Genomic DNA, 13,600 nt, shown 5'->3' with positions numbered 1-13,600 from the left:
AGATGGAAGGGTAAATCTGGGAAGATGGCCTAGCAGTTAACGAAAGGCTCTTGCTTACAAAGCTTCTTGGCCCAACTTCAATTCCCTAGCACCCACATAAAGCCCGATGTACAAATTGGTGCTTGTGTCCCTGGCATGCCCCTTCTCTCTCTCTCTCCCCTCCTCTCTCATTCTCTACTTGCAAATAAATAAACAAAATAGTAAAAAGAGGAGCTGGGCGTGGTGGTGCATGCCTTTAATCCCAGCACACTCGGGTGGCAGAGGTAGGAGGATCACCGTGAGTTCGAGGCCACCCTGAGACTACATAGTGAATTCTAGGTCAGCCTGGGCTACAGTGAGACCCTACCTCAAAAATAGTAAAAAGAAAGAACAACTTAAATACACTGGTTACTTAAACACAGTTCGCTGTCTTATATTTTCCTCCACAGAGGCGTAAGGACTTAATCGCCAAGTTTCCTGTTTCTCGTTTTAGAATGCTGCTTCTAAATTACTTGGGCAAAACTGGACCCAAAACGCCTCTGATGGCAGCCGCAACTTTTTCAGTGGGCTGGAATACGTTTGCTTGCTCAGAGTCCTTGGAAAAGCCACTTAACTGGCTGCTTTTTAATTACTACCTGACGACTTGCCTCCAGTCTTCAGTGAATAAGTAAGTCATCTTTAGAACTCTGTTTTCAAGTGTTTTAGATTGTATGCCCCAACAGTGTGACCTTTGAAATAACATAGCACTTCCAATAAATATATATTTATCATGTGCATTTACTACTGTACAAACATAGCTTCTATATTGTAAATGCATGCAAAAAAATTTTTAAATATAATCTAAAAATATAGATACAAGTCATAGCACATTCTTTCTGTTATTTTCTGTAATTTTTTTGGGGGGGGGGTTTTTTTTTTTTTTGGTTTTTCAAGATAGGTTTTCACACTAGCCCAGGATGACTGGGAATTTACTACGGAGTCTCAGGCTGGCCTCGAACTCACAGGGATCTTCCTACTACATCTGCCTCACAGGTGCTGGGATTAAAGGCTACTGTGCCTCTTTTTGAAAAATTCTGTTCTAAATCATTCTAAAGAAACAAACAAGCCAGGCGTGGTGACACATGCCTTTAATCCCAGCACTCGGGAGGAAGAGGTAGGAGAATTGCTGTGAATTCAAGGCCACCCTGAGACTACAGAGTGAATTACAGGTCAGCCTGGACTAGAGTGAGACCCTACCTCGAAAAACCAAAAAATAAAATAAAAAATTAAAGATTTACTTTATTTATTTATTAGAGACAGAGAGGGAGAGAGAGAATGAGAATGGGAGATCAGGGCCTCCAGCCACTGTGAACGAACTCAGACACCTGCGCCACCTTGTGCATCTGGCTTATGTGGGACCTGGAGAATCGAACCTGGGTCCTTAGGCTTCATAGACATGCGCTTTAACCGCTAAGCCATCTCTCCGGCCCTGAAATTGTGTATCTTCTAACAATTAAATTGTCATTGGTCTTCTTCATTTTATTTTATTTTATTGTTTTGTTTTGTTTTTGCAAGGTAAGGTCTCACTCTAACCCAGGCTGACCTAGAATTCACTATGTAGTCTCAGGGTGGCCTCGAACTCATGATGATCCTCCTACCTCTGCCTCCTGAGTGCTGGGATTAAAGGCATGTGCCACTATGCCCGGCTCTTCTTCCATTTTTTTATTTTACTTTTTTTTGGTTTGGTTTGTTTTGTTATTCAAGGTAGGGTCTCTCTCTAGCCTAGGCTGACCTGGAATTCACTATGTAGTCTCAGGGTGGCCTCGAACTCTCAGCACTCAGGAGATAAGAGGTAGGAGGATTAAGAAGTAATTTATTCAGATAACTTTACCAGTTGAAAAATTATGACTTAAGTAAGGCCTTTTTTGTGGGGAGGGGCTTGAGGTAGGGTCTCACTCTGGCCCAGGCTGACCTGGAATTCACTATGGAGTCTCGGGGTGGCCTCAAACTCACGGCGATCCTCCTACCTCTGCCTCCCGAGTGCTGGGATTAAAGGCGTGCGCCACCACGCCTGGCTTGGTTTTAACAGTTTTACTCTGGTGGTTTTCCTTCATTGATCTATGTGTTTTGCTTTGACTTCTCTGCTACACTAGTTTGCCATGTGGCAAATGCTCTGTGCAGTCCTACAATAAGGACTGGGAAAATGTTTATGGATGTAATGTCTATTATTACAGTTAATATTACAGTTTGAGATAGCATTTCTCTCTAGTTCTCAGTGATTTAAATATGACCAAGCCTTCTGTATTTTGTCACAAAAAGTGGGTTTTCCAGGTGGCTATTTTGCTATCAAAATAAGAATTTATGGGGGGCTGGGCGTGGTGGCGCACGCCTTTAATCCCAGCACTCGGGAGGCAGAGGTAGGAGGATCGCCATGAGTTCGAGGCCACCCTGAGACTACATAGTGAATTCCAGGTCAGCCTGAGCTAGAGTGAGACCCTACCTCAAAAAAGGAAAAAGAAAAAAAAGAATTTATGGGGGCGCTGGAGAAATGGCTTAGTGGTTAAGGCACTTGCCTGAGAAGCCTAAGAACCAACGTTCGACTCTCCAGGTCCCAGGTAAACCAGATGCAAGGTGATGCAGGTATTCAATGTCACAAATGCACACTAGGTGGCACACATGTCTGGAGTTTGATTTTATTGACTGGAGGCCCTGGTACACCAATTCTCTCTCTCTCTCTCTCTCTCTCTCTCTCTCTCTCTCTCTCCCTCTCTCTCTCTCTCCCTCTCTCTCTCTCTTTTTTTCTCTCTCTCTTTCTCTCCCACTCTTGTTCTCTCACATAAAAAAGAAAGCCAGTCTGTTGGGCTTGCCTCAAAAAATAGTCAATGTGCTCCTCCAGACTCAAAATGGCTTGGATATCCATGACCTCACAGTGCCTGACACTACCTACACAAGACCATCATAGGAGGAAAAGATCATGACATCAAAATAAAAGAGAGACTGATTGAGATGGGGGAGGGGATATGATGGAGAATGGAGTTTCAAAGGGGAAAGTGGGGGGAAGGAGGGTATTACCATGGGATTTTTTTTTTTAAATCATGGAAGTTGTTAATAAAAATGTGAATAAATAAATAATCAAGGGTTGGAGAGCTGTCTTAGTGGTTATGGCACTTGCCTGCAAAGCCAAAGGACCCAGGTTTAATTTTCCAGGTCCCACATAAACCAGACACACAAGGTGGTACATGTGTCTTGAGTGGCTGGAGACCCTGGGGTGCCCATTCTCTCTCTCTCCCCCCACCACTCTGTCTCTAATAAATGAATTAAAATTTTTAAAAAGCTAGATTCTTAAAAAATATAAACAAACAAATAGCCGGGCATGATGATGCATACCTTTAATCCCAGCACTAAAGCGTCTGAGGTAGGAGGATCACCATGAGTTCAAGGCCATCCTGAGACTACATAGTGAATTCCAGGTCAGCCTGGGCTAGAGTGAGACCCTGTATTGAAAAAAACAAAAATAAAATAAATAAGAATTTATGGTCGGTCGTGGTGGCACACACCTTTAATCCCAGCACTTAGGAGGCAGAGGTAGGAGGGTCACCATGGGTTCAAGGCTACCCTGAGACTCCATAGTGAATTCCAGGTCAGCCTGGGCTAGAGTGAGAGCCTACCTTGAAAAAAAAAAAAAAAAAAGAATGACCTTAATTTTCAGTTTTAAAATTCTTTTGTTCCAGGCACCGACACATGTTTGTAAAGCAAGTTGATATGGACCACGTCATGAAGGTAGGAGAGAAGTTTTTTTGTAATACTTTCGTTTTCTCATTTGAATCCAAAAGTAGATAACGGTCTATTCTTATTTTTCTTCAGGCTAAATCTATCAGAGAGTTTGACAAGCGATTCACTTCTGTCATGTTTGGATACCGAACAATTGATGATTACTACACAGATGCCAGTCCACACCGCCGGCTGAACTCCGTAAGGATTCCAGTGTTGTGCCTGAACTCTGTTGATGACGTGTTCTCACCCAGCCACGGTAAACCAACAGCTTCTGCATGCTTGGAAAATGAGTTAACCTTTATTTTTAAAAGAATCGCTCTTGGCCGGGTGTGGGGGTGCACGCCTTTAATCCCAATTCTTGGGAGGCCTTGGTAGAAGGATCACTGTGAGTTCAAGGTCACCCTGAGACTACATAGTGAATTCCAGGTCAGCCTGAGCTAAAGTGAGATTCTACCTCAAAAAAAAATTATACATATGTGTGTGTGTGTGCGCGTGTGTGTGTGTGCGCGCGTGCGCGTGCGTGTATCAGAGTCTGGAGAAATGGCTTAGCAACGAAGGCACTTGCCTGCAAAGCCAAAGGACCCAGGTACAATTCCCCAGTACCCACGTAAAACCAGATGCACAAGGTGGCACATGCGTCTGCAGTTCGTTTGCAGTGACTAGAGACCCTGGCGTGCCCATTCTCTCTCTTTCTGCCTTTCTCTCTCTCAAATAAATAAAAAGAAAAAAAAATTTAATGAAAGAAATACATAGTTCCGTAGCGACTCCATCCACTCAATGTTTATCTGCTGGAGTAATGTGTAATGATGAGACATGATCACATCAACTCAAAGGTCACTAGGCTCTGCCTCTAACTTTATTCTCAGAAAATTTCAAAAAGATTTCTTTCTTCCTTTCTTTCTTTTCTTCCTTCTTTCTCTTCCCTCCCTCCCTCCCTCCCTCCCTCCCTCCCTCCTTCTTCCCTTCTTTCTTTTTTTTTTCTCCCTCCTTCCTTCCTTCCTTCCTTCCTTCCTTCCTTCCTTCCTTTCTTTCTTTCTTTCTTTCTTTCTTTCTTGAAATAGGGTCTCAGGTCACTCAGACTGGACTTGAACTCACTTATAGCCCAGGCTGGCCTTGAACTATTGATCCTCCTGCCTCAGCCTTCTGAGTGCTGGGATTATAGGTGTGAACCAACACACCTGGCTCAAAAAGGATTTTATGAAACTTTTTCTCATTACTTTCCCCAAAATAGGCTTTTATAAAGAAGCATTTAAAATTTTTTTTAAAAAGCATTTTCCCAAACACTTCCATAAATATAATTATTTGGGGCTAAGGAGTGGCTCAGTTGATAGAAGGCTTTCCCAGCATGCACAAAGCCCTGGGCTCGATCCACAACATCAAATTTAACCAGGTATGGTGGCACATACCTGTAATTCCAGCACTCAGGAGATGGGGAGAGGAGGATCAGGAGAGTTCAAGGCCAGCCTAGGATATAGGAGAAGGGCACGTATAAGGTTCTGAGTTCTGTCACAACACCAAAAGACAAAAGCATTCTGGAGACGGGAGGGATGGCTTAGTGGTTAAGGTGTGTGCCTGCAAAGCCAACGGACCCAGGTTCAGTTCCCCAAGACCCATGTAGCCAAACGTACAAGGTGGCACATGCATCTGAGTTCTTTTGCAGTGGCTGGAGGTCCTGGTGCACCCTTTCTCTCCAACCCCCCTTGTCTCCCAAATAAATAAAAATAAAATACTAAAAAATCAACCTGATTACAGGTAAGACACATTTTAAAAATGACCTAAAGTAGCCAGGCATAGTGACACATGCCTTTAATCCCAGCACTCGGGAGGCAAAGGTAGGAGGATCACCATGAGTTCTAGGCCATCCTGAGACTACATAGTGAATTCCAGGTCAGCCTGAGCCAGAGTGAGACCCTACCTCCAAAAACAAAAAACAAAAAAAGACCTAAAGTATGTCTTTTTTTTTAATCTCTCATTTTTCTATAAGATCTCATTTAACCACAGGTAATTTTTAAAATATTTTTTGTTACTCATTTGCAACCAAAGAGGGAAGAGAGACAGAAAGAATGGGCATGCCAGGGCCTAATGCCACTGCAAACAAACTCCAGACACATGAGCCACTTTGTGCATCTGACTTTAAGTGGGTACTGAGGAATCAAACCCAGACCTTCAGGCTTTGCAAGCAAGTGCCTTCAACCCCTGAGCCACCTTTCCATAGGCATTTTTTAATAATTTAATTTAATTTAATTTATTTATTTGCAAGCAGAGAGGTAGAGAGAAGAGACAGATAGAGAGAATGGGCACACCAGGGCCTCTAGCCACTGCAAACAAACTCCAGATGTATGCACCACCAAGTGCATCTGGCTTACATGGGTATTGGGGAATCAAACCTGGGTCCCTTAGCTTCACAGGCAAGTGCTTTAACTGCTGAGCCATCTCTCCAGCCCATATCTTTTTTTTTTTTTTTTTTCAAGATAGGGTCACACTCTAGCAGCTCAGGCTGACCTGGACTCCACTATGTAGTCTCAGGGTGGCCTTGAACTCACAGTGATCCTCCTACCTCTGTTTCCCAAGTGCTGGGATTAAAGGTGTGTGACACCATTCCCTGCATCTTTTTTTTATGTATAATTTGATTTTATTTATTTGCAAGCAGAGAGAGAGAGCTAGAGAGAGAAGACAGAGAGAGAATGGGCCCATAAGTAATTTTTTTTAATTTTTTATTTTTATTTAGTTATTAGAGACAGAGAGGGAGAGAGAGTGAGAATGGACATGTCAGGGCCTCTGGCCACTGCAAACAAACTCCAGACACATGTACCACCATGTGCATCTGGCTTATGTGGGTACTGGAGAATTGAACCTCCATCCTTAGGCTTTGCAGGCATGTGCCTTAACCTTTAAGCCTTCTCTCCAGCCCACCATAAGTAATTTTTGATAGCTGGAACTTTTTTGTTTTTGCTTTTGTTTTTTGAGGCAGGATCTCACTCTAGCTTAAACTGACCTAGAATTTATTCTCTCGTTCCAAGATGGCCTGGAGTTCATGGCAATTCTCCTGCCTCAGCCTCCCTAGTGCTGGGACTAAAGGTGTGCACCACCACTCCAGGCTCCATAGCTAAAACTTTTTTAAAAATATTTTATTTATTTATTTGAGAGAGAGAGAATGGGCTTGCCAGGGCCTCTAGCCACGGCAAACAAACTCTAGATGTGCACACATCACCTTGTGCATCTGGCTTTACGTGAACACTGGGGACTCGAACCTGGGTCGTTTGGTTTTGTTGGCAAGTGCCTTAACCACTAAGCCGTCTCTCAAGTCCATAGGTAGAACTTTTTTTTTTTCTTTTTCTTTTTGGTTTTTCCAGGCAGGGTCTTACTCTAGCCCAGGCTGACCTGGAATTCACTATGTAGTCTCTGGGTGGCCTTGAACTCACAGTGATCTGCCTACCTCTGCCTCCGTAGTGCTGGGATTAAAGGCGTGCACCACCACACCTGGCTTCATAGCAAGAATTTTTGACCTTTCATTTACAATCAGAAAATGAAACTATCTTTCATAACATTGAAATGACTTAGTGATTGCTAGTATATTTGCATTAGGTTAAGGAAGTCTATTGTTTCTCCATCCATTTTTTATTTCACTGGCCCCGCTACCAACAGAAATGTTCCAGCATTCAGCCTAACATACTAGGGAGATGTTTGAGCTCATTCTTTCTTCACCCCCACCCCCAAGCCCTTAAAATAGCCTTGCCACACAGTAGACAATTGTCCACTGGCCGAGAGAACCAGCAGTCAACATTTTTCACACGACTCCAATGTGGTGCAAACTTCTGTTCTTATATGACTGTAACCATCAGGGTTGAACATTTCCAAGCAAGTCTGGGAGTGAAGCTTGGGGGTGAAGCTTCTCTAATCTTTGGTACACATATGTGCATGCATGTGTGTGTGCGCACACATACACACACACACACACACACACACGCTTCCTTTTTCATTGTCTGAACTAGCATGGGAGAAAATGAAACAACTTTAACTCACATCCTTAAGTTTCTGCTCAGAGCTGACTTGGTAGAGTACATGAAAAGGTTATTACTAGCAAATTGTATTTAATACAGTAACTATATTTTCTTTTTTTAAAAAAAATATTTTTATTTATTTGCAAGCAGAGAGGAGAGAGAGATAGAAAGACACAGAGAATAGGGTGCACCAGGGCCTTCAGCTGCTACAAACAAATGAACTCTAGATGCATGTGCCCCTTTTGTGCATCTGGCTTTATGTGGGAACTGGGGAATTTTGTGCATCTGGTTTTTAGTGGGTACTGGGGAATTGAACTCAGGTCATTAGGTTTTGCAGGCAGGCGCCTTAACTGCTGAGCCATCTCTCCAGCCATTTATATATATATGTATGTATGTATATGTATATTTATATTTATTTATTTATTTTTATTTATTTATTTATTTGAAAGCTAGAGAGAGAATGGGCACACCAGGGCCTCCAAACACTACACACAAACTCCAGACACATGCACCACCTTGTGTATCTGATTTACATGGATCCAGGGAAATTGAACCTGGGTCTTTTTTTTTTTAATATATATTTTTTTTTATTTGAGAGAGAAAAAGAGAGAGAATGAGAATGGACACACCAGGGCTTCTAGCCACTGCAAATGAACTCCAGACGCATGCGCCACCTTGTGCATCTGGCTTACATGGTTCCTGGGGAATTGAACCGGGGTCCTTTGGCTTTGCAAGCAAACACCTTAACTGCTAAGCCATCTCTCCAGCCCTAATACAGCAACTTTATTTTCTACACTGAATTCTTTCTCTAGAGTATAAACAGTAATTCAGAGAAGATATGGAAAGACAAAACCATCTTTGAGCCGGGTGTGGTGGCACACGCCTTTAATCCCAGCACTCGGGAGGCAGAGGTAGGAGGATCGCCATGAGTTCAAGGCCACCCTGAGACTATATAGTCATTTCCAGGTCAGCCTGGGCTAGAGCAAGACCCTACCTGGAAAAAAAAAAAACAAAACAAAACACACACACACACACACACACACACACACAAAAGATAATTCAGGGGCTGGAGCAATGGCTTAGCAGTTAAGCCATTTGCCTGCAAAGCCAAAGGACCCAGGTTCGATTCTCCAGGACCCAAGTTAGCCAGATGCACAAGAGGCACATGCGTCTGGAGTTCGTTTGCAGTGGCTACAGGCCCTGATGTGCCCATTCTGTCTCTGTGTCTGTCTGTCTCTCTCTCTTTGCAAATAAGTAAATACAATTTTAAAAAAGATGACCCAGTACATGATTGTAAATATGAATTGTTACAAGCATCTAGATGAATGCTATAAATTAGCCATTCATTCCTTAGCCGCATTCATTACAAGCACTTGCTTAGTAGTGTTTTTATGTAATATTGAGTAGAAATCATTCAGGCTTGTGTAATTTTCCTAACAGAAAATGTTAATGATCTCTCCCTCTCTCCTCTCGCCCTTTCCCATGTCTCCCTGGTTCGTCTCCTGCCACTCTCCCCTCCCTCAAGCTATCCCAATAGAAACTGCTAAGAAGAACCCTAACGTCGCTCTGGTCCTTACTTCTTATGGAGGCCATATTGGTTTTCTGGAAGGAATCTGGCCTAGGCAGTGCACATATATGGATCGTGTCTTCAAGCAGTTTGTGCAGGCCATGGTGGAGCATGGCCACGAACTGTCTACCATGTAGTTCTCAGGGTGTGTTACGTGTGAACCACCGTGGTAAAGGCATCTCAGCTTAGTGCACGGATTTTAACCACTGTATATAATAAAGCAGATAAGCCAGCAGATGGGTCAAGAGGTCCAGAATGACACGCAAAAATGACTTTTGGTGTGTGGGGGAGGGGAACAAACAACTTTGTAGCAAGAAATGAAATATAGTTTAGATTGTTACTTACGTAGATTTTATTTTTACTACGCCTTACCAAGTATGACCTTAAATAAAGTAGTCCTTACACACACGAATTGCACTTAACCAAAACTGTTGTGGAAAGATTTTAATTCCTCAGGGTTTTAATTTAGGCTCGTATTTTGTAGACCACTCAGTTTAGGTGATTTCATAGTACTTTGATAACTGTTAAGGTATTTTGAGTCTTCGAATGTAAGTTATGAGATGGCACATTCCTAAGAGTATTTATACTTTAACGGTACGTGAAACTGAAGAAAGATAAATTATAATGTGCTAGATATTTTCTGTGTGCTGACTTTAAGAGGCAAGTGCAACAATGTGAGAATGCCTTCTGTACATGCTCTTTTACTCTGATTATATTAAATTAGGGCTGATTTATGTTTTATAATTATTATAATGTAATGCTTATTTTTAAAATAGTATGTGTGCATACATATATATCACTATATTAAAATAAATTATATCATTTTAAATTGTTTCTTTGTGAGTTGTTTTTTTTTTTTTTTTTTCGAGGTAGGGTCTTGCTCTAGCCCAAGCTGGCGTGGAATTCACTCTGTAGTCTCAGCATCTTCTTGAACTCATGGTGATCCTCCTACCTCCGCCTCCCAAGTTAAAAGCATGCGCCACCCACACCCTGCTCTTTGTGAGATATTTTTTTGTACTTTATTTATTTATTTGAAAGAGCAAGAGGCAGAGAGAGAGAGAGAGAGAGAGAGAGACACTGGGCACACCAGTCCTTCCAGCCACTGTAAATGAACTCTGGATACATATGCTACCTGTGTATCTGGCTTTAGGTAGGTACTGAAGGTTTGAACCTGAGTCCTTTGGCTTTACCTGCATGCTTCTTAACTGCTAAGGAGCCTCCTTTGGGATTTTTTAATCCACAAAAATGGGCCCAAAAAGTAATCCCTGAAAAATAATTTATGGTAATTTCATGAGCGTATTCATAAGAAAAATGAAAAGTGATTTGCTCCACCGCATCCAGGTCTATCAGTTATACTTAAATACACAGGGTTGGGGTGCAGCTCAGCTGGTTGAGTACTCGCCTAGCATGCAGAACGCCCCAAGTTTGATCCCCAGTACCACATAAAACTTGGCATTGCCAGGTGTGGTGGTGTATGCCTTTAATGCCACATAGTGAATTCCAGGTCATCCTGGGATAGAGTGAAAACTTACCTCAAAAAAAAAAAAAAAAATGAGAGAAGGAAAAAAAGAAAAGAAAGAAGGAAAGAGAAAGAAAGGAAGGAAGGAAAGAAGGACAAAGAAGCAGGCATGGTGGTGCATGCCTTTAATCCCAGCACTCAGGAGACAGAGGTAGGTGGATTGCTGTGAGTTCAAAGCCACCCTGGGACTACATAGTGAATTCCAGGTCAGCCCGGGCTAGAGTGAGACCCTACCTCGAAAAACCAACAATAACAACAAATCTCACAGATACGCTGAGCCCAGTATTGTGCTCGTCACAAGGTAAGCACTTAGCTTCTTCCAACCTAATTGAGAGCCATTGAGGACAAGTCACAAGGTCAGGTGACAACGAATGCCTAGGAAATACGCTATTTTAGCTCCTGGTCTCATTCTAAAAGACAATATTTTGGCCCTTCATTTTTCTAAGAACAAGCCAAGATACAGAACAGAAACTAGGGGTTGGGGAGATGGCTCAGCAATTAAAGGCACTTGCTTGCAGAATAAAAACTATATTCTTTTATTCTACATTATAATATCAGTATTGATAGAAACCTAATGGTGTAAAAATGACAGCATGTAATTTTAATTTTAAGACCTATTTCTTTTTTTAAAATATATTTTATTTATTTGTTTATTTGAGAGAGAGAGAGGGCATGCCAGGGCCTCCAGCCACTGCAAATGAACTCCAGATGCATGTACCACCTTGTGCATCTAGCTTATGTGGGTCCTGGGGAATCGAACCTGGGTCCTTTGGCTTTGCAGGCAAGCGCCTTAACCGCTAAGCCAACTCTCCAGCCCCGTTAAGACCTATTTGTAAGTAATGAGGTGGGTATGTCTATTTTTGTGGGGTTTGTGCTAATGGAAGAACAATGTTGTCTGCTTTGGCTATATGTAATGGGAAGCTGTGAATTTCTTTTTTATTTTTATTTTATTTATTTTTTTTTTTTTGGTGGAGCATGCCTTTATTCCCAGCACTCGGGGTGGTAGAGGTAGGAGGATTGCAGTGAGTTTGAGGCCACCCTGAGACTACATAGTAAATTGCAGGTCAGCATGGGCCAGAGGGAGATCCTACCAAAAAAAAAAAAAAAAAGGACACAAGGATCACCTAAAGCACGGCTGGTTGTCGTGAAGAAGTACAGCATGGAGCATTTGAAATCAGGGAAGAAGGCCAAGTGCAGCCCTCTTGCCCGAGCCATTTAAACAACATTAGTGATGTAAGATTACCAGGACGGTACCTGGCAGTGGGGCCAGAAGTACATTTTAATACAAATGGCTACCTAAGATGTTTTATGTTCTATTATACCAGGTTGTCATCTCCTTGTGGCGAAACTTAGTCCCCCAAATCATATATGAAGAGCAGGCATGTGGGGGCGGGACCTTTGGGAGGTAATTAGGTTTAGGTGAGGTCCTAAGGGTGGGGCCCCATGAGAGCATGCATGGCTTAATTAAAGACAAGAGGGCCTGGGGAAATGGTTTAGTGGCTACGGCATTTGCCTGCGAAGCCTAAGGACCCGGGTTCGATTCCCCAGGACCCATGTGAACCAGATGGCACAAGGGGGCGCATGTGTCTGGAGTTCGTATGTAGTGGCTAGAGGCCCAGGCGTGCCCATTCTCTCTTTCTATCTGTCTCTTTCTCATAAATAAATAAATAAAATATTTTTTTTAAGACACAGAGACAAGGAAATATCAAGCTTGCTCTATCTTGCCATGTGATAGCCTCCAACACATCATGACGCACCTGGAAGGCTCTCCCCAGATGACAGGGAGATGCCCAGATGCCATGATCTTCTACGTCCAGCGCTTTTATTTTTATTTATTTATTTATTTTATATTTTATTTTTGGTTTTTCAAGGTAGAGTCTCACTCTGATCCAGGCTGACCTGAAATTCACTAAGTAGTCTCAGGGTAGCCTGAACTCACGGCGATCCTCCTCACCTCTGCCTCCCTCCTGGGTGCTGGGATTAAAGGCGTGCACCACCACGCCCCGCGACGCCCAGCGCTTTTAAGAGGCTGGAAGGTTGAAATATCTTGCAGCTCGATGACCTCAGGATCGTCGCTGACGTTTCTGGAAGCCTGAGAACCCTGAGCTGCGACCACAGTATGATCCACCTTGGCTCTGTGTTCAGCTGGGGAAGGAGTCTCTTTAATCCCAGCAGAGGTACGAGGGTCACCGTGAGTTTGAGGCCGCCCTGAGATTTCATGGTGAATCCTGATTGGTCAACCTGGACTAACGTGAAACCTTATTGGCTCAATCGCCTCAGCTCGCTCCTTCCCGAAGGCTGATTGGCAGCGCGCCGAAACTGTGAATTTCTCAACTGTTGCATTTGTCCTGATTCCGGATTCCCAATCCCGGGCCTCTGAGACTTTTTTTTTTTTTTTTTAATGGCTCAGATTGACATTTAACTCCTAATCTTTGCCTCTATACCCCAAGTGCTAGGATTACAGGCATGGACTGGTGCACTCAGCTCTGGCTATTTTTATTTATCTATTTATTTGCGAGGCGAGAACAATGTGGGGGGCGGGGGCACACGAGGGCCTCTTGCTGCTGCTGCTGCAAACAGACTCTATTTGCATGAGCTAATGTGTGCATCTGACTTTATGTGGGTACTGGAATCGAACCCTGGTTTGCAGGCTTATCAAGCAAGTGACATTTACTGCTGAAACATCTCCCTAACCCATATATATATAAATAATTTTAATATTTTTTATTTATTTTCAAGCACAGAAAGGCCCTGATGCACCCATTTTCTCTTTCTATCTGT

At 42.9% G+C, this 13,600-nt stretch overlaps 1 protein-coding gene across 1 annotated transcript in view; it reads left to right on the top strand.

The window, feature by feature from the left end:
• Positions 1 to 10,132, top strand: part of Abhd3 (abhydrolase domain containing 3, phospholipase) — a gene marked incomplete at its 5' end in the record, with an annotated part of 57,624 nt that extends 47,492 nt beyond the window's left edge. Inside the window, 4 exons of the mRNA XM_045135133.1 lie at positions 473 to 646; positions 3,690 to 3,738; positions 3,823 to 3,988; positions 9,259 to 10,132. Coding sequence (XP_044991068.1) covers positions 473 to 646; positions 3,690 to 3,738; positions 3,823 to 3,988; positions 9,259 to 9,437 — 568 coding nt within the window. The remainder of the gene's footprint in view (positions 1 to 472; positions 647 to 3,689; positions 3,739 to 3,822; positions 3,989 to 9,258) is intronic.
• Between the last annotated feature and the right edge of the window lie 3,468 nt (positions 10,133 to 13,600).

The sequence above is a fragment of the Jaculus jaculus genome, chromosome 15 (genome assembly GCF_020740685.1).
Source record: "Jaculus jaculus isolate mJacJac1 chromosome 15, mJacJac1.mat.Y.cur, whole genome shotgun sequence".
Classification (NCBI taxonomy): domain Eukaryota; kingdom Metazoa; phylum Chordata; class Mammalia; order Rodentia; family Dipodidae; genus Jaculus; species Jaculus jaculus.
This window is presented reverse-complemented; position numbering and strand designations above follow the sequence as displayed.